Below are 21051 nucleotides of genomic sequence, written 5' to 3' on the forward strand. Positions count from 1 at the left end.
CTGCTGTCACCTGTCCCCTTTACCTCACGGCGCCGCTCCCGGCTCAGACACCTCCCCTCCAGCGCCCCGCGGGTACGCGGCGCAGCGCACCACCCCGGCACTCGGAGCTCCCCGTGTCCCACCCTGTGCCTGTTCACCGCGCCGCAGGCCTCCCCCCGCCCCGGTAAACGCTGCCGTGAGACGCGGGAGCGGCGCGACAGCCGAGCCCGGGCAGCGCCTCAGCGGCGCGGAGGAGGCAGCGCGCTCCCGGCCCCGCCCGCGCGCTCCCGACCCCGCCCCGCCCGCGCCGCGCCTGGGGAAGGCGCGCGCGCACGCACGCGCGGGGGGTGGGGGGGCGCAGCGCGTTACGTTGCGCGTGTGCGTGAGGCGCCAACCGCCACGGAGGGCGGCTGTCACGTGGGCCGGCGGCCTATGCGCTTCCGGGTGAGCGGGGCCGCGCAGCCGAGCGGGGCTTTTCCGCCGCGGCGCGGGCGAGGCCGCAGCCCGTCCCGTTCCCCCGCCCCGCCAGGTCCCCCACCAGGTACGGCCGCGGGAGGGGGCTACAGCGGCGACCCCCAGGCCTTGAGCCGTTGCTCGGCGGGGCTGGGCGGGCGCAGGGCGGGGCCGCGGGGCGCAGTGGGTGGCGGGGGCCTTGCGGCGGGGCTCGGTCCGGGGTCCGGGGGCCTTGCCGCGGCGGGGCTCGGTTAGGAGTCCCGGGCTGCTAGAGCCGCCGGCGGGTGGCCCAGCGGGCGCTGCCCGGACGGCGAGCTGGGCCCGGCCCCGCAGCGGGGAGGCCGGTCGGACAGCCGAGCCGTGCCGTGCCGGTGCCCCCCCCGGGCGCCGTGCGGTCTTTGCTGGGCGGCGGCAGGAGCGGTACCGAGTGTTACACCTGGACCGTCCCGTCCCGGGCAGCGCGAGCTTCAGCCTCAGTCTCGCTGTGGGGCTGGGGGGTCTCTGCCGTTACCGAGACTTACCACCCCCACCCCCCTTTTGTGGGCTGGAGCGGGGGGAGGGGGTGACCCCGGTGTGGCTCTGCCAGACCCACAGTGCGCAGCGATGGCACAGGCGGTGCCACTGCTTCCCAGTGCCTTCCAGTTCCGTTCCTCCTCGTTTCCATCTGCTACCGTAATACACTAAGTCGTAATTGGTTATTGTTGGTGAACTTGTGCGTGTATTGCGATCTGACGAAGCTATATTGATTGCATTTCTGCAGGGTACATACTGGTTTTGTCTGTTGTCTGATGAGTTTGTATTTACCTTCAGATGCATCGCAGTGACCCCCAAGTGCGGATCCTTCTGTTGCTCTGAACACAGAGTCTGAAGTAGCATCCGCGATAGACGACAGCAAGAGTGTTTTCAAGTTTTTTAGCTGGGTGATTGCTCCATGCTTTGACGCAGAGAAGGGATTAAAAGGAGACAAAGGAATTAAAAAAACCCCACTTGTTATCTGTGAAAGTCCTTGCATCGCCTCTTTATGCGAACATGCAAGTGATAAAATGTGGGTGTCCATCTTCACATGTGGGAAACGTTTCCTGGGATCATGGCTACTGTGGCCACAGTCAAAAAGCCAATGGGGTTATAAAACCACTTAAAAATTATACCAACAAATTATATTGAGCTGCACCATGTGGATGGGTGTAGCAGAAAATATCTGTTCCTTACTTTTGGCTTGCTGTAAAACCAAACGTGAAAAATACCCGTAGAGGCACCTCTTTAATGCCTGTAACCTGGAATTCACTCCACTGACGCTCAGTTAATGTTTGTGTTGAAATGGTGAGGGAGGAGTGTAGAAAAAAGTAGGCTCCCTTTTTTCAAAGTTGATCTCGGCTTTCTGAGATGGAAACAGCATGCTGCTCTTTGCCAATCAGGTACATAGTTCAACAGTGTGCTTGTTGTTGCAATTGTCTTGCAAAATAAACTTCATATTTATTCTACTTCAAATGCTGAGGTGCTGAGTGAGGACTGAATATAGGCCTTTGTATTGGATAGGCAGGTATGACCACGTCAATGCGTAATTCCTGTTTATTTCTGTATTCCTCTGAGAACTCAAGGGTGAAAGCCTGAAAAACTTTTGTGAGGGGTCTTTGACTTCATGAGTAAAAGTGATCTCATGCGTTCTGTTGTCTCTTTTTTAAGTATCTGGGACATATTCTAGTTTCTGTTTAGCTGTAAACTAAATTGAATAAAATGGCAGTTCGTAATAGGCTTCTTAACACTGTTGTTTGCTGTTCCAGCACCTACTAACTAAGCCAGCTCGGTATTAACGAGAGAACTCTGAAAATTATCTCCTCTTCCAGGAAAAAGGGTGAGAACACTGATACTTGACTCCTGGTGCAAGCAGTAATACTCTTCAGATGCAAACTGAAGTAGGTTTAACCTGGTGTTGTGGAAATGGAAATCTGTTTGTTAGCTGTAGTGGAAGAATAATGCATTTTTAATGATGTGTTCCCTTGTGATAGATTTTTCCTTCTTGTAGTATGGTAACTTGCCTGCTGAAACACTTAAAAATATAAAAGGCATTGTTGAGCACCAAAGTCCAGTGGCTCTGGTAAGAGAACAGAACCACATGGCAATCCTGTATCCAGATGTTCTTTGATGTGTTGAAGTTTCTGACCTTCAGATAGCTTCCAGTCTTTCAATTCCATTTCTTCAAGTAAAATGGAAAGTAATGAGCAACAGAGTAAAAATGACCAGGCTTGCTGTTCTGGGAAACCATGACTTTTTGAGTTGGCCATGAAGAGTGCTAGGATCAGGAGGAAATTAATTGCTTTCCTCTACCTGGCTAATAAATACTTGCATTATTACAATATATTACAATTTTCAAGTTGAGCTTTTAGATCTTTGATTTACAGCAGAATTAAAAATAGACTTTGGCATAACAAAACCAGAAGATGTCAGCACCACCAGAGCGGCTATAGGAAGGCTATTCTAAACTGTGCTTTAGTTTGTATAAGCAGAAATAGTAGATTTCTCCCTTGCCCCACACTGTAAGCATTTGTATTAGTGATGTAAAATCATTCTGTAGTCAGCACTTCTTAAATGTTCTTGAGATTACCCTTCCTCCTTCCTTCTCATTCTTCCAGTTGACAAATGATAGTGCTTTTATTTATGAGGCTTAAGTTGAAACATCCAAAACAGCTGCTTAGTCTGCAAGTTGAGTAGGATACTGAAAAATTTGAAATTAAGCTTATTTGATGTTGAACTTGGAACTTGCCTTGTAAGAAGTTTGGACTTGTATTATGTGGTATTCAGCAAATGACCATTTTCAAATCTACCTTAATGAGAAGTTGCTGATGAGAATTCTCTAAGTAACATGAGAAGTATTTTCTAAGAGTATATTAAACTTTGACTACAGCATGAATAACTTTTAAATGCTGTGCCTGTCTTAGTGTATAAAGTTTGTCTCAATATAATTGAATACATACAGGTAGGAATTGCTTCTGCACTGATATGCTGTACATCTGAAATTAATAGATGTTACTTGGCATTTGGTATTCTTCAGAAGCGTGGTAAGAAAACTGTTTGGAGCAAAACCGTACTTCAAACTGTCTGGCGGCAACTGTATTGTGAATGCAGTGCAGGCGAGTTCGAGTGGCATCACCACCTGCACAGTGATAGGAGTGGTTTGTGGTGGTGGCGGCGACATTTTTTTACTGTTAGTTTTCTTCATTTCTTCATCTGTCCCTTAAGAGGAAAGTCATCAGTTTAGATTTTTCTTTTTGGTTTATTGTCTGTTTACAGGCAGCTGCATATTTGCATCGGATGGTCCATTCCATGCTGATTGTAACCACTGTGTTATCTTGACTGTGTAGGGTACCTTGTGAAACTCCTCATGCTTCATCTCAGTGTCCTGAAGCAAATGCATAAAGAGCTATGTGCATGTTCACTGTTACTACTCAGCAAAATATGATCATATCTCCAAGCAAATATTTAAAATTCATTGTTGCAAACGCTCAGCAAGTTAGTATCCAGGAGAAACTGTATGCTGAGAACATCATCAGTCTTGATGGGAGAGAGGACATGTTTCAGGAGGAAAGTCCTATGATTCAAGCAGCAAGAAACTGCTCCAAGCAGCATGTTAGTCAAAAAGGACAAATAGCAAGGGGGGAGAGCTGGGAGAACGATTGCTGGGGGCAGCTTCTTGGAGATTGTGTGCGCAGGTACATACTGCCAGCAGCTGAGCAGTGCAGGGGGTAAATGATTTGAAGAAGGAGAGTGACCCTCAACGGAGCTAGGTTGCTACCTTATAGAGATTTCTCTTCCATTTTCTGAGTGAGAGAAGCAGGGAAACATCAGTAAAATAAGCTTAAATGTGGTCATTAGTGTTTGACTTGTCTCTGGTACTGGCAATTTTACAAAAAAAATAGTCTTAAATATTTTTTTATTGATCAACTTGTGTAGCTTTAAGCGTTGCAGGGTGTGTTAAAATCAGTCTGGTTGTAGTCAGGTCAGGAGAAGAGGAAATTTGTTGTGAAAGGTGATCCTGTAAAACAGTAAGTGTAACTTGGTTCTTTTTAACCACATGGAAAAAATTGTCTCTGGCTTAATTAGCAGTATGATTACATTAAAACTTTGTATTTACTAGTGGTGTGTGTTGATTGCTTCTTTGCATTTAAAAATGTCATTTCCTGTTTTGATTAGTATTGATAAGTTTACCTGTTTCTGCCAATCTTTAGAGCCAACACAGCAAAGAGCTTCAACTGGCTTGGACTTGTATGTCAGCAGAATGGTTTATTATGTTCAACTGTTGGGGATTTCTTGTTGCTGGTGATGGGTGAACCTGAAAAAACACAGCTTGACTTGCACATCACATGGTGAGTTCTCTGAAAACGCTTTTTGCAATAGTTGTCTTTAAAGTGTGTGTTTGGTTTTAAGAACTGGGTTGTATTTTAGATCTTACAGTCTGGGGTTTTTTTCTCTAAACATATACTTACTCAGAATCTCCTATGGAATCTAAAGTGCTGTCAGGTTTCGACAGTTTGGAGTGAACTAGTGTGATCGGGTTGCTCAGGGTGTTCATTTTAACTGAGAGGTTGATCCCACTTGAGTAGGGTATTGGACTACATGAGATCCCTTCCAACCTGAATTATTGTATGAAAAACCATAAAATTCCATAAGCAGTCTCGTATGGGGGGGGGGGGGGGGGGAAGGAAACAAACTATAAGCTTCTCCCTGTTAATGTTTTTTCCTTTGCATAATATCTCAACTTGGTGATAAGTGAAAGGATGTATTGCAAGTGTAGGAATAACAACAGTATTGAACTGGCGTCTTCTGTTGTGTTCCTGCAGCTCCTCTGTGGCCCAGTGTCCTGAAGACAAGAGGTTCTGGCTGATCAGGAGTCTCTGTTAGCAGTTCAGGTTGGCTGGAGAATGGAAGGTGTTGAGTTTAAGGAAGAATGGCAAGATGAAGATTTTCCAAGGTTTTTAATTTTAATTCAAATCAAATGCATAACATCCAGAATAAGCTACCTCTTTATCTGAGTTAACACTCAGTAATAATCTTGAAGTGATTTCCATTAACATAGTAATCTGGAAAAGGTTTGGTGGCATCTTTCTGTATGGTCAGGAAAGGGATCACCTCCTGTACATGTCTGAGCTGACTAACACAGGAATGCCACTGTTGAAGTTCCCAGTGTTACTAAAGTGAAAATTTCAAAGTTTGGCATTGTTTTTCTGTGGTAATATTCTGCAACTGCATTGTTTGCATATTATTACTGGTGTCTGAAGGCCCAAGTCATGTCATTAAGCAACTTTTTGAAGTTAAGACTGCTAGTGATGCTTGGGCCTGCAAAGAAACTAAACCAGCTGACTGGAGCTGTTTTGTAATAACATGACTAAACTACTTCTGTAATGTATTTAATGTCAAGCTTTCTCAAGCAAGAATATGACACGTTATCTTAAGGATGACACACACTGGCAGCAGCCAGTGTTTTGGCATTTGTCACATCAACAGATGATTGCTTGAATGCTGTAAAGGAATTCTCTTGCTACTTTGGTGCTTTGTTTACTGAAAGCTTGAACTTAGGCTATACGTAAATTCAGTACTGTCCAACGGTGGTGTTTTTAGCAGTGTGTAAGTCTATATATTTGGCGTTTAGCTGGTTATTTAAAAAAGAAAAAACTTCTGTAATAAGCTTCTACTTTGTGTACCAGGCCCCTGCCAGAGGACGATCCTGTTGAGTCAGATATATTGGCTGCAGCTGGAACAGAAAGTGAAGCTGGTAAGAACATTCCAGTCCAGTCAAGCTGACTATTCCCTACTTAGGTGGCTGTTTTAAAGCTCTGTTTTCTTTTAGGGGTTTGGTTTGGGGATTTTTTTTGAGTCAGACTTGAGCAAACGACATTCTAAATAAGATTTTTATATGTGAGAGGTATTATAAATGTGTTGTCTAGAAATAAAAGGGGTTTGGAATAAGATATGAGACTCTTCATCCTCCCTATGAACAGGGCTATCCAGGTAATACTGTACAAAAATTAATTACTGCACTCATTTCCTGACCTGTCTTATAATCTTGATTCGTTACTTGGCTTCTGTGCATCAGTTAGGGCCTGCCTTATTCTGGTTCCAAATGTCAGACCTTTGTGGCCTTTGAAGGACGTTGCCTGTCTGAATGGTCAGAGGGGAAATAACACAGACAGGGTTTTTCACATTTGTAAATTTTCTGGGTGTTGTCAGTCTGCTTTAGTTGTGGCATTTCCAGTGCCAGACCAGTCATTTTTATTTATTCCCTGCTTTCAATTGCTGTCTAAATCACACAAGTATTTATCTTGTGTCTCGAAGCATGTGTATTCATCTCATAGTTTCTTCAATTTTCTGTCCTCACTGTTGTCTGTCAACCTTCTCCCCCCCCCCCCCCCGCAGCTTGTATAATAATTTTTATTTCATCAAAGATGCTTATGATGTTACAGATACCTAACAAAACAAAGGCCTAGGGGCATGAATCTATTGCATTGTTTTCAAGAGTGAGTTAGTTATCTGATATAGTTAATAGGGGCAGTAGTTGCTTAGGTGGTGACAGCACTTCAGGTTTTTCTTCTGTAGGGAGTGTGGTGGTCTCCCACTGTGATCATAGTGTGTATGCAGTTGGGTAAACTTACGGTCTTGAGAACTTGAGAGCTTTCACCTCTTAAGTGCTGTTCTACTCCAAAGAGAAACTGTATAAATTCAGGGCATTGACTTACAATGCATTCTGAGAAAGCACTGTGCTCTTCCGTCTTGTTAATAGGCTTATCTAAACTTGCTTCAGCTTTGAAAATAAATAATTTACTTTTTTAAATATAGAGGTTAATGGAACCAAAGTGAGGAAGAAATTAATGGCTCCAGATATTAGCTTAACTTTGGATCACAGTGAGGAATCTGTTTTGTCTGATGACTTGGATGAGAGTGGAGAGATTGATTTGGACGATTTGGATACTCCTTCAGAAAACAGCAATGAGTTTGAATGGGAAGGTAAGTATTTTGTTTTATCCGGTGCCCTAACACATTTCTATTTTCTTATATGCAGGTCAACAGTTTTTCAGGTGAGAAGTGACTATGACTCGATAGGACAAGAGGAAAAATATATAGGGAGTGGTTAGATTAGAAACTGGAAATAGGAGCAGTGAATTTTAAAAAGGGCAAATGAAACCTTGACTGATTAGTAAACAGGCAACGTAATAGCTGTAACTCCAAGTAAGCTTAGGTGAATGTCATTAAACACCTGTAAGACTCAAAGATATGGAAAATCCTCTCTGTTGCAGTATTTTTTTAAGAACCAACCTGGGAAAAAAAAATCAAAGGTGTTTTACTTGTATTAGAAACCAGTTTTAAATGGAGGTGAACCATAGGAAGGGAGATAGATGATGGATCAGCTCATCAGAAATTTATGAATTTCAAGCCTTTGTATTTAAGGATGTATCTGATATTTTTAAAAATAGTAACACCTGATCTCATATCTTACTGTGGTGAGAATGGCAAAAGCTCATAGCCTTAGAGTTTGCACATGTTCTGGAGTGACTTGAAGTGGTAGAAAAGCCTCTATTTTGTGTTAAGTTCTGAAATGACTTGGTAGGAAGTTAACAGCTATAGCCACACTAGCAGTGTTCTTAAAATTAAGAAATGTGTAGATAATTCATGATAGCCTTATAGGCAAAACCTGGAGAATCCAGCAAATTCTATTTGAGGTAAAAAAAGATCTGTTTAGGAGTTAAAGCACAAGTTTTAAACTTGCAGTTTAATTATGTTTTAAGGCCCTTTTTTGTAAGCCAAAACCTGTTTGTTGTGTTCATCAAACAGTTGAAGTTTTTAATTTCTTCTTAATAAACTTCATGACTTATTGTCTCTTAAGTAAACGTATAAGCTCTGTTATTTCTTTATTTTTCTGAAAATAAAGTAATTTTAATTCCTGAGTAAACAGGAAGCCCTCTTTTCACCGTTACGTATGAAACGCTACCTATTCTTCATTCCAAGGTAGCTTATAAATGGAGAAGCAAACACTCTTTAGAATAAAGTGGGCTTTTTAAATAGCTAAAAACATATTGCAGGTAAAGTTTTCATAACGAACTCTGGGTTTACCTGCGTAAAAGGATTGTCATCGTTTTAGCGAAGAGGAACTGGTATTTAGAGTTAGTTATGCAGTGATACGAAGGAAATGTTCCAGATGTTTGTGTCTTGTTTTTAAAAGTGGCTGAAAAGGGTTTCTGTCTTTTCTTCCTTTAATGCTGCTGCCTTCATTTTCCTGGAAGGATAGTTTCAATTAACAGCTTTGTCTTGGGAACAGACAACTAACTTGCAGTAGGTTTTCTCGCTTTGGGTAAGGTCTATGCAACAAAGTCAAGAATCATAATTTAATTGGAGCAAATTCTTACAGATTGCTCTCAGCATAAATTTCATATATATTGATTGCACATATGTGAATTAGATTTAATTTCTAATAGATTTGCCTGCATGTCTGCTTGCAAGGTACTGTCAATGTTTTCAATCATGCTTTTACATAAATCTGTGATCGAGCAACCTGCGTAATTGTCATTGGAGTTAACCACTTTGTCTGTTTTGGTGAGATTTATTAAGGTCTGTATTCTGAAAGCCTACAATTAAATAGGCTTCCTACAGGGGTAGACATTTGTTGTTTACTTAACATAGAATGTTACGGTCAAAGGGTAACCGCCAACATAGAATATTTTGATAAAATGTGACACCCATGAGACCTATTTTGTAATAACTGAAAGAACCAAGTCAGCTGGTATGTCTGACTGGCTAAAGAATATTAAAATAGATTAGATAGCAAAGTGGTTAACCCATGTTGTAATTCATTGTCACTACACATAGTGTTCATAATGGATCTTGAACATGTTTTAACTTTGGCAGATGATCTTCCGAAACCAAAAACTACTGATGTAATTAGGAAAGGATCACTTACTGAATACACTGTGGTAGAGGAGAAGGATGATGGTCGACGCTGGCGAATGTTTAGGATTGGAGAACAGGACCATAGGGTGGACATGAAGGCTATTGAACCATACAAAAAAGTTATCAGTCATGGTGGTAAGGATTAGTGATATCCTGAGGGGAACTGCTACTTTAAGCTGAGTTGGGGTGGCACAGGAAGAGCTTTGGGCATAAAGACTCATGTGACGATTCATTTGCTGCAATATTGAAGTGTACGGTTGATTTAATATTTTTTCCCTATAAAACTCAAGTTCCAAAACGTACATATGTTCAGATGAAGCTACTAACATGCACATATGTAATAAGATGTACTTATCTGGGGGTAAGTCTCTTTTCCCAGATAACAAACGACAGGAGAAGAAGAAATGGCCTGAACTTACACCAGGGGAGGTTTAGGTTGAATGTTAGGAAAAATTTTGTCACTGAAAGGGTGGTGAAGCACTGGCACAGGCTGCTCAGGGAGGTGGTGGGGCCACCATCCCTGGAGGTGTTCAAAAAACACATAGCTGTGGTGCTCAGGGACATGCTTTAGTGGTGGGCTGGGCAGTGCTGGGTTAACGGTCGGACCTGATGATCTCTAAGGTCTTTTCCAGCCTAAATGATTCTGTGATCTCTTCTATGGTGTCAGTGCTACCAGTGTAGTTTTTTGGTTTTAAGAGTGTTGAAAGCATTAACTGTAGATCTACTAAGTCATAAATCAATTTAATGACTCAGGAGTTCCCAGCAGTCTGTGGAGTTCTGGTTGGAAGAAAAGTTGACTATATAAAATGTCATTAAATATGCTGAGATTCTATACTGAGACGTTGATTGTAGGCACAGCATTTGATTGAAAGAAACTTCAGCTGTTTCTTTAGCAGACAAACTTGAAAAAGAAATCTTGAGGTTTTCTGTAAAAGTATGAATTTGTCCATATAGAATACTCTTTAAGGTAAATAATGAAAAAGCTTACTGAATGTACTTGACTTTGTGTAACTGTAGTCAGTGTATAGTCACCTTTGTCACTACTACTGCTTTTTTCTTTGTTTTTAGGTTATTATGGTGACGGGTTAAATGCCATTGTTGTGTTTGCCGTTTGTTTTATGCCTGAAAGCAGTCAGCCTAACTACAGATACCTAATGGACAATCTATTTAAGTAAGTCATCATCTGCTTCTGAATACTGCCTTAATTTCACATTGTGAAAGTTACCATTTTGATGTAAGGGTAATTAATTCCCTTTTTTTTTTTAATGAAGCTTTTTATATTTCAAATGAGGGAAAGATAACAAATAGAAAAGCAACTACATCTGCGTCCAGAGGAAGGAAAAAAATTATTAGGTGTTGCTCAGCACTGTTGCCAACTGTATATTTTAAATATATTTGAGCACTACTAGGAATTACTGTAATATCCACAGATCTTCACTTGAAAGTTCTTTGTTTGTCTCTGCAGGTATGTAATTGGCACTTTAGAGCTGTTAGTAGCAGAGAACTATATGATAGTTTACCTGAATGGCGCAACAACGCGGAGAAAAATGCCAAGTTTGGGCTGGCTTAGGAAATGTTACCAGCAAATTGACAGAAGGTAAGAAGCACAGCTGTGTTTTCTTAGAATATTCACATGCCCAGTGATAAACGTATTTAGGAAAAACTGCTGGTTTATGTGGTGCCTGGTGCCTACTGGTTAAGGTTTAATTAAGCAAATTGCTTTGTATATTGAAAACCTCTTCCTAAACGCGGCAATGTGGGATACTACAGGCATGGCTGGTTTTTTGTTGTGTGGTGTCTTTTTGGTGGTGGTTTGTTTGTTTGTTTTAGTGAAAACAGTAACCACGTAGAATATCCTTAAACCTTCATGTATTAATGTGATAAGTTTAGTAAGGGGGGATCCTCTCTGAATCACTTCATTAGTTCTGTAAAAAGATTCAAAGAAACCTTTCTTTGGAATGTTATTTCCTTCTCGTTGTCAAACTGGTATTGTATCTTAAATTTTGACTATACACTTGTGTGGTAGTTTTTTTTTGTCTTGCAGATAATTTCTAATAATGGAATGTCAGAATACTAGATTGATGTGACAGTTGTGCTTGAAAAAAACATACTTTTTATTATTTAAGAAGGTCTTGTTGTCATGCTGTCTTTTTGTTCTAGTAATTATGCCCATTGTTTGAATTCTTTAGGTTAAGGAAAAACCTGAAGTCATTAATCATAGTTCATCCTTCTTGGTTCATCAGAACGCTTTTGGCCATCACAAAACCTTTTATTAGGTAATGCTCTGGAAGAAATTTCTTTTTTAAAAAAAAAAAAAAAAAAAGAAATAATCCTAACTACTGTTTACTTGAAACTTCAAAAAGTCTTTTAATATTGACCAACTGAAAAACTTTTAAGTTCTAACTGTACTCTGCATTTGTTCTTTCACAGCTCAAAATTCAGCCAAAAAATTAGGTATGTCTTTAGCCTGGCAGAACTAGCTGAACTCATCCCCATGGAATACGTTGGCATCCCAGAATGCATAAAACAGTACGTTTTATTATTCAAACATGTTCTACACTGATCATGTTTTAGAACGGGTATATATTGTATTCAGCGATTGGTTTGGATGTAGTACTTAGCATTTAACAAAACTTAACTGAGATCTTTGCTATCTCTAGGAGGAGTATCCATGTTTGAACGTATTGCTAACTACAGTTTGGTATGTAGTGGCATGGATAGCCAAAATGTTAATGTATAGGGATTTTTGCATATAGTGCCTTGTGTAACTACCAAGTTCTGGTGTGTGAATTAAGTCTCCTAGAGGCAAGTTCTCGTTCCAGTTCTCCCTCTTAGTATACTAAATTGGCTTGCGAGTGAGAAATTCTGGGCATGTTGATACTGAAGTTATAGTATCTTCCCTGTTCAAGCTACAATGTGGAATAAGTTAAGTGGTGAAATACCACTTGGATTGGGATTTCATTTAGAAGAAGAGCTGTGGTAGAAAAATGGTGAATCTCTACCTAAAGTAGATTCTAAAACTGCCTCAGTGAAGAGCTGAAGGCAGCAACATCAATGTCCTTGGTCTGCTCTTCCTTCCCTCCAGATTATGAACACCCATTTCAACATCGGCACAACTGTGCTCTCAAATATGATGGTGATACTTTTGTCAATAGCATTTGTGGGTGCAGTAATGGAGTAGAAACCATAAACTTGGGTCTTAAAAAAGCCAGATAAAAATACTAACAGTTCTGATGATAAATTGATCAGCCTCTTGGAGGGCATAACATACAAAACCTATAGACTGTGCATCACAGTATGTACCCACAGGCTGGGAGCTCTGTAAGGAAGGATGGCACATAGTCTCACTGTCTGGACAGAAGGGCACATCCATGCCAGGCAAACCAACAAACCTCCCCCAGCCCCCACAGATGGCTGGTTATTGCTGTAGGCATTCAGCTGGTATCAGTTTACAATTTAACTTTTTATAAAGTAGAGAAAACGCAGTTTTCTTGGGGCAGGGAGGAAAGACATGGCAAGGCTGAAACAGCCTTGTGCTATCTTGAGAATACTTTTTTACTGGAGCTTTTGAAGGATGTCTTATGAATATTCAGACTGTCATTCCATGTCTTTAAAGACTCCTTTCTGTACTGGTGAACCTTTAACTGTCCTGCAAAGGCTGAACTTGGTTGATTTACGGAGTTAATTGTCAGACTTCCTTGGAGGATTATGTCTGTCTTCAGACTGTTACGAATACAGACTTTAAATTTCACTGATGGATGTTAATACTGTACAAGAAGTTGTATTGAATTCATATGTTATGTCATAGTAATTAAATCTTACTGCTTCTTGTTTAATGCTTATAACTGTTGGAAGTACAATACATTTTTTTGTTAATTACATGGGTTTCAAAACTTGGTATGTTTGTACAAACTGTTTTGACACTAATACCAGTTTGCAGCTTGTTGAATTTGGCCTTCATATGTTACACTTACTGAAATCAAACTTTTCCTCACCAAGGTATGAAGAAGAAAAGTTTAGAAAGAAACAGAAAAGGTATATTCATATTTTGATTAGGGTTGCATCTAGATAAGACTATTTGCACTGCAACTAACTCCCAGTTGATTGGCTTGCACAAAGGAATAAGCATTTGTAAATACCAACATGCACTAGTGACAAAGTTTTTATGCATGAAAGTGACTACTTCCTGCATATGATCTAAAAGAGCTCACGCTGGATGGCCAAACAGATTATTTGTGAATAGTGTCTATTATTCTATTACATGAGAGGCTCACTTTTAAGGGGGATAAGTGGATTGTCAACTGAATCCTCAAGAGGCAAAAGTAGTGCTTCTGTATGAATTTATTAAATCAAGTTTTACTCTTTCTAACAAGAAGTGATGTCTGAAGGAAGAGCTTTTTTTAGGTGCTAAGCTGTAGCTATGCATCAGCAGAGATGCGACTCTAGAAGTAGTTCTAATATTGAACCTTGTATTTTGTATTTTTGGTATTCACTACCTTTTTAGTTATGTACTTGCACAGATGCAATCTAAGTCAGTATTTTTAGTGCTGTTTGTATTTGCAGTGGCTGTGTTCCTTGCTAATAAACATTGAAAATTAACAAAATGAAAATCCAGTCTTCTGCTAACTATTGAAGCTATTCCAGCGGCTGATGAAATGTTTTGAATGTTTTTTTCACTCTAACAAATGTTCTGAAGGGTTTTGCCACTAACTTTTGCTTTTTTTAATTACTCTTCCTGTGTGTGCATAACTACTGAGGGATGCTTATTGTCTAAATTGGGGAATGGACATAGAGAGGAGCACTGAGAGAGTAAAGTAAAAGGAATTTAAATCCTTTCTGAAAGCTAGCAGGTAAGCTAGTGACAAGTGTTGAACATCCTCTAGGAATTACTCCAATTAAGTGATAATTTTGTAGCATGTAACCTGAAGTGCTAAGCCTGTCAAATTTAAGAAACTCTCAGTATGTATTGAACAATAGTTTTGCACAATTTTTCTCCCCCCTCCCCACCCCCTGTACATAATTTGATTCAGTTCTGTTGCAAGATCCATTGTAATCAGGGTGCAAACCTGAGACATTGAAACAGTAACATGAAAACTTTAAAATCTCCAGTACAGCAAGCACTTTTTAGCGTCCCTTTCTATTGTCACTTATACTACCATCACTTTTGTGAAAAATAGCATGTTCCAAATTGAAACTTATGTATAGAGGAGAGCTCCCAGGCACTGTTTGATACTGAGACTTCAATCAGGTTGAAAGCAGCTGTAGGCATTATCACAGGGGGAAAGGAGATGTGTTGAAGTTTAGTAACCTGGTTGAAGATGGCAGTAGGATATCTTTGGCCCTGTCTCTGAGTCACTTTGGAAGCTAGAATATGATATACTTCGATGGATTTATGTTGTCATCTGTATGTTTACGCATAGGTTGTGTGTGCACCACATTTTCTTACACTTTCTGTGATTAGTCCTAAAAGTTGTGTCAAAACATGCTTTTCTCAGATACTGCAGTGAGGACTGGGATGAGTTGCAGCTACATACTGTGCAGGTGAACAGCTGCTCAGCTAGGACTGCTGCTTCTGGGCAGCACTGCTCCAAACCTATGGGGTCCTTACATACTTGCTGCTATTCTTACACTTGCAAAAAACCTCCAAAAATCTTGCCTCCCCTTTTTGTGGGGTCATGACCTGGAAGAGCTGTCATTGTTTTTATCATTCTGAAAAACTAGTTGGTTATAGTTTGAGAGACTGGACAGGTAGGTTAGTTGTTAGAAGACTAACTCGGCCTTAGCCTCTCTCCCTTTGGAAGTGCTGTTGGTTTTAACAATAATTTACCTCCATGCACAACTTATTTCCCAGAAGGTATAATTAAGACTGTAGCTTGCTTTTACTGTAGAGAGGAAAAGTAGACCTTGTGCAGGACTGTCAACCATCCACTGGGTTCTGCAAAGCAACGTTTTGTTTGCTAGTCCCAAGGCAGATAGAAAAAAAACCAAACCAAATTGACAAGTGACAAAAGAGATTTAGCAGCATGATGGTGAGTTTTTCCTGGGTAATACAGGAGTCCTAGTAGATGGAAGTACTGCAGTTAAGGAGCCACTTAACTTGTTGAGTCACCTAGTGCTGTTACCTTCTTGGCTTAAATACTGTAACGTTAAAGGTAATTCTGTGCTTATCCTGCAGTGTATGAACTCATGCAAGTAGCAGTGCTTGATGGTATTGTCATGTTACCTGTGAACTTGTATTCCTGCTTGCATTCATTAATAAAAAGCACAGAACCTGCTTTTTTTCTCTTCTGTAGTAAAACTTCACTTGCACTTCTCAAATGCTTCCTTTCAAATGCTCTAGTTTTTAAATGCTTTCTTAACAATTTTAACTTCTAGGGGGAGGTAAGAAAATAATTAAAACCCAATGTATTGTTGTGACCGCAATCAATAAAAATGTTAATATTTATTTAGTAAAGCTTTTTCCATGTAAAAGCTTTGTTTGTTCCTGTTAAGATTAGTAGTTCATACTTAACATATGAGCTGTCAAACTAAACTACTGCTTAACATCATTTTAATTTTACTGCTTTCTTTGCTAAGCAGAGTTGACCAAGAGCTGAATGGAAAACAAGAGCAGAAAAGTGAACAGTAAGTTTGGAGTCCAAATAAGACTGAAGAATATGCAGATGGAATGATGCTATTTTTGCTCCATTTACAATGCATTCTCTGCGTGTTTGTATATATTATATAACCTGTTGCAAAAGGTGCTTAATTTCTTTGAACTGGCACACAATGGACTGCTTACTGCTGTATTGGTTTGTCCTGACTTTAATAGCTATGTTCATGTAATCATTTTATATTGCTAAATGTCAAAGAACCCCATGTTTTCAGAGGATGTTCTTGCAATTGTTTATCTAAATGATGCATGTTCTTCAGTAAAATATTTATATACCTAAATGTTAAAGGAAAGAGATAATATATATTTTTATGACTGAGCAATATATTGTGTGTACCTGCTGAAGGAATTCATTTGCAGGTAGACAAGGCAATGAGTTACTTGTATAAATCTGTTTTGCTGTAAATGGTCAAGTGCATTTCTTTTGTTGTCACAGAATCCTTACTTTGTTTGGATATTAACAGTCACGTAATGTAGTCTTTCACAAGTGTGGAGACCCTTATTTTTGCTCACATACCTAATAGAATCAGTACTCATTTCCTCACTAGCGTGAGCTTTGGTGTCCTTTAGTCCGTTGTTTAGAAGGTGGAACTGCAGTTCTATGAACTTCAGTCTGTTGGCCAAGGCTTGAAGCCTAAACCACAAGAGAAGCGGAACGGTTTGAATGACTAGTCAGATATCGGACCTTTCGCAATGTAAGTTGAAAATTCAGATCCTGTTGCAGTAAATCAAGGCTATCTCAGCTACCAGTAGGAAATGAGTTCATTGTGGCTCTTCCTGGATGAGTATTTGTTGTCACCAGTAGGAACTCTGGTCATGCTTAGTAGAGCTTGGGAGTTACACAGATAATTCTGGCCAAAATATCAATTGTTTGCAGGTGTATGGGGAGTCTTACGCTACCTGTGTCATCCTGGCAGATGGAACATGCAATTCTAAAGTTCTTAGTTTGATATGTGATACCAGCACTAATTTCACTTAAATTATTTTAAGGTTGGGGTCTTTTTTCTCCCCACAATGGTAGTAAATGTGTATCTATGAGAGGTGTTCTTGGACATGTAACTAGTGTTTATAGGTTTATCAGGGCAACAATAATGCACTGGTTGATATGCTGTAAAAGTTTGTAACATCTTTTGATAATCACTGCTATTTCCCTGTAAGGACAGGTGCATGCAAATAAACCCATTCAGGAGCTGAGCAACATAATATTGTAGCAAATATATTAAACCTTCACTTCTGGTTTTTACTGCAGTCACAATTTTGTCTTCACGCCAAAAATATCAATACTTAATTATATTACAAGTTAGTTTTATAGTTCTCTTATTTAAAAAAAAAAAAAGTTGTGTTCAACTAGATTACTACCTGCCACTGATAAATAGCAGTCAAGAGATAGTTCCATGGTCAAGACCTATTACCAATTAACAATAAATCTACAGTCTCTAATGATACATGCATAGACCCTGATAGCGTATTCGTGTCAGATGAGGGCAAGTTGCCGGTGTCTCTGGGAATTACAAGTCTGCAATTCGGAGATTTTCATCTCCAGATCTAGGTCCTTCTGTTACAGCAGCTTCTGTATCGCAGTTCCAAAGAGATTTTGTGTGCAGGGTGTTTTTGAACAGGTGGTGCTAATGTCAAGCTGCCTTCCATCATGTCATCAGGTTTGGATCTTGCTCTGAAAGCAGAACACGGATGCGAACAGTAAATAAACTGTTGGGGCTGTCTTTTCTCTCCTGCTTCAGTTTTGATGTTGACCCTAGATTCATGTAAAGTTCTGGTCTGTAAATTGGACACTCGCAGCCCGCTCGCTTCTAATCCTTCCAGTGTGGTGTATAAGTGTGCAAACCTGCACACCTTCCCGAGTTCTCCTGATTCCGTGTGGGCCCTAAGCTAGATACTAAGCGTTCTAATCATCTCACTTCCAATTTTTCCTGATTAACAAAAGTACTCTTCTCAGTTAAATCATATTCTTAGTGGAAGGATTGTAGTTCTACACGTTTTACTTCCTATGTGTATAGTGCAGTATAGAGTAGCCAGTCCTTTGTATAGGCCGTATTATCAAATAATGGGATTGTTATTGTCTTCCCTGGTGGCTGAGTGGTTCTACAATTCCATGCCGCAGTAGCACTATTTCTTTTTGAAATGCGTATGTGCTTACCGAATGGTTTATTTCTCTAGTATAAGCTTTTGTGAATGAATGTGCAGCATGACAGTTCTTCTGTCCCTAAAGGCGTGTGGCTGAAGAAACAGGTGTACTAAAGAATTATTCCCCTTTGACCTTTTGCAGTTCATCATTTAATGGTGAGGTGCATGTTTACTAAAAGGGAAGAGGTCCCAAAGTTATGGGTAACTTTTAGTCAAACCTACCTTTTTTAAAATTCTATAAAATTAATATATTTTAATATTTAAAAACATGAGAAGCTGTATTAAAGTTATTTTAAAACTCGACTCACTTTGGAGTAAGATACAGTATCATAGGAAATTCATCTTTCAATAGCTCTTCCTTCCAAAAGTACAATTTCCGTTGCTAGAATACAGTTTGAGCCCTGTCAAGAAGAGATAATTTCACAAGTCACTAATTTACCTTTGATTTAGAGGGCCCATTAGCCTATTTATATGTGCGTGTGTGGTAATAAGTTGCTAGTTATCTTTTTGCTATTACTGTGTGCAACTGAAATTGAGGCGTTTGGGCCAGCGGCCCCTCTGTGTATGTGGCCTTTAGTAAATTGATTTCTACAATAGGGGAAGTGTTTGGAAGTGGCAAAGATATTTTGGAGAAAGTGTCATGAAAAACTGATGTAAGTAGGCTCAGGATTGCTTGAATGCTCTTGATGTTCTGTGTGGTATGGCAAAGCCACGTGCCGTTGGAAAGTAACGGAGTGTCTGAGGATTTAGTGCTGAAGCAGATCGAAGTCTTTGAGGTCCTTGTTTGTTAAAATGGAGAAGTTTTGGTTCCAAAAAGCGTAGAACTAGTTAGCATAGTACATAGCCTTGTTCATAACAATGCTGTTTAGCATATTTCTTCCCCTTTATTTTCAGCGAACACGCAAAGAATAGTACTTCTTGCTGTGAGGAGCTTTGTACTGAAAAACAGTAGTTGTGTTCTGAATGGCACACCGTTAGTATGTACCCTGTTTGTTGGCATGTTTCAGCACGTTTGTGAATTCATACACTTAAATGCTCTAATGACAGTTTAAAGCCTTTCAACGGTTAATTTGTGTCAGACTTCAAGATTAGATTGCATGTCAATAATGGAATCCTTTCTGAAATGACCTCAAAGTGTGTCACAGGGAGAGGGTGCCAGTGGTGCCTAGTCGTGGGTCAGCTTCACGGATGTCATCTGCTGAAATGACTGTAGTTAACTGAAAAGAATGGAACTACGTTGTGAATGGGCGCTTTCTAAACTAAATCTGTCACAAAAGTAACTTTCTTGGTGAAAAGTAAATTTTTGTCTGTGTATCCTATGGATTTATACAGTATTTATTACATAGAAAGATGGCTTAAATGCATCTCTTACCAAAAGCTGTTGTCTTTGGAGATGGCTTTAATTCTCCAGTTATTCCAGTCTCCCTGAGAAAAGTCTCCTATGAGGAACGATGGGGAGGGACAGCAGCTTGCGTACTTTTTGTAACCGCAGGTCTTGTATAGCTTTCAGTGAAAATTGTTATTCAATCCTTGTGGATGCAGGTCATTCTCTAGAGGATTTGTTTCACTGACTAGCTGTCAGAGGCATTTGAAATAAGTGCTTTAATTGTACTTTCTAAGGATACCTGGGTTTAGTCAGTGGCACTCTGAAATGTAAGGAATTTTTAAATAGTCATATTGTGAAAGATCTTGCAGCTTTCCTAGCTTCAGAATTGTAAGCTGAACTACGTGGTTTCCTTTATTGCATCTTGTTCCCTATGTTGAGCTAACGGAGGGGAAGGGCATTTGTGAAGGGAAGAGGTATAAGTTGTGTTAGTTTCTCATCATTCCCTTCAAGCATGACTGAGATCAGTGAAATCAAAGCCATTCTTTTCTCAACTAGTCTTTTTTCAGTTTTGCAATTTGGACTACCCAGATTACTTTGATTTAAACATACTGGTGGGTGGTGGTTGTTTTTTTTTAGTATTGAAAACTATCTGAGGAGAAGCTACTGGAGTGTTTTCAAAAAATCAAGTCCTTATCTTACCATGCTGCTTACTCAGCTGCCATTTAATATTTATGACACGCAATTCCAGGTTAATAATTACAAAACATGTTGATGGCAGACAGATGCTTGCTTTCCCAGTGGCTCTGCAGTTCTGCAGCGTTTCTTACTCAGTCATCTGATCAAAGCCCTTTTATTAAAAAGCAAAGCCTGAGTAGTGGGGTGTGCTACCAGGCGGGTGGTAGATCGAAGGGTGAAGACAATGTCTATTAGTACCAGTAAACTTTAATACGTGTGATGTGGGAAATGTGCAGTGTTTCACAAAAGGAAGCTGCAGTAATCATGCAAAACCACAGTCTGTGAGTAGTAGGTGATATAACTGGCCTAAATTGACTATTGATGTTCTTCACAGATGTGACTATTTTCCTTTGCCCCTTTAATATAATGTACAAGACTCTTCACCTACCTCTTAAAATGTTACGATCCTTTCTTTTTAAACGAGCTGCTGTTTTCTGTTTGTGTTGCAAAGCGTCACGGAGTAACGCAATGAATGCATTTCTGAATGTGCTAGCTGTTAATACTTACGGGAAACTTTGGAAACTTTTTTAATTAGGAGAAAAATAAATGCTGTATCCAATAAATCCCTTTGGCAAAGGTCTGAACGTTTTATTTTAGTGCTTAGTAATAACAGATTGAAACACGAGTCTTTTGTTAGGGTGTGCAGCACCACCTGTGAAGCTCGCGGGGGGGGTTCCAAGGCGGTGAGGGGGTTGGAGCCGGGGCTTGCCGGGGCTCTGGCCGCTCTGCAGCCTGCGCTCGGGGCTGAAGGCGGGGGTGGGTTTCGGTCACCGGCGTAGGGGAAGCGAACCGAAACCAGCGGGAGGCGCTGGAACTCCTGGGTGGTGCG

General features: G+C 40.3%; 1 protein-coding gene across 4 annotated transcripts; it reads left to right on the plus strand.

Moving 5' to 3' along the window:
- Positions 1–431: 431 nt before the first annotated feature.
- BNIP2 (BCL2 interacting protein 2) lies at positions 432–20802 on the plus strand. 4 transcript variants are annotated; one of them, XM_056345152.1, is made up of 13 exons: positions 443–520; positions 2214–2345; positions 4656–4793; positions 5268–5398; positions 6132–6199; positions 7261–7428; positions 9325–9501; positions 10435–10537; positions 10832–10963; positions 11556–11642; positions 11797–11895; positions 13366–13401; positions 15946–20802. In XM_056345152.1, exons 4-13 carry the CDS (start codon positions 5349–5351, stop codon positions 15992–15994), a joined length of 969 nt encoding a protein of 322 aa, XP_056201127.1. In that variant the 5' UTR covers positions 443–520; positions 2214–2345; positions 4656–4793; positions 5268–5348; the 3' UTR covers positions 15995–20802. The 4 variants fall into 4 exon arrangements, with proteins under 4 accessions (XP_056201130.1, XP_056201127.1, XP_056201128.1 ...); XM_056345153.1 differs by having other exon boundaries at positions 2214–2284; XM_056345155.1 differs by lacking the exon at positions 2214–2345 and having other exon boundaries at positions 432–520.
- The last annotated feature ends 249 nt before the right edge of the window (positions 20803–21051 follow it).

This window comes from Falco biarmicus, chromosome 7 (assembly GCF_023638135.1).
Source record: "Falco biarmicus isolate bFalBia1 chromosome 7, bFalBia1.pri, whole genome shotgun sequence".
Taxonomy (NCBI): domain Eukaryota; kingdom Metazoa; phylum Chordata; class Aves; order Falconiformes; family Falconidae; genus Falco; species Falco biarmicus.

What these genes read in the sequence shown, in the direction of transcription:
- BNIP2 (XM_056345155.1), top strand. Translation starts at nt 5,349, where the DNA reads ATGGAAGGTGTTGAGTTTAAGGAAGAATGGCAAGATGAAGATTTTCCA. An exon ending in CAATGAGTTTGAATGGGAAG is followed by an intron (nt 7,429 to 9,324) that starts GTAAGTATTTTG and finishes TAACTTTGGCAG; the next exon opens with ATGATCTTCCGAAACCAAAA. An exon ending in CTAATGGACAATCTATTTAA is followed by an intron (nt 10,538 to 10,831) that starts GTAAGTCATCAT and finishes TTGTCTCTGCAG; the next exon opens with GTATGTAATTGGCACTTTAG.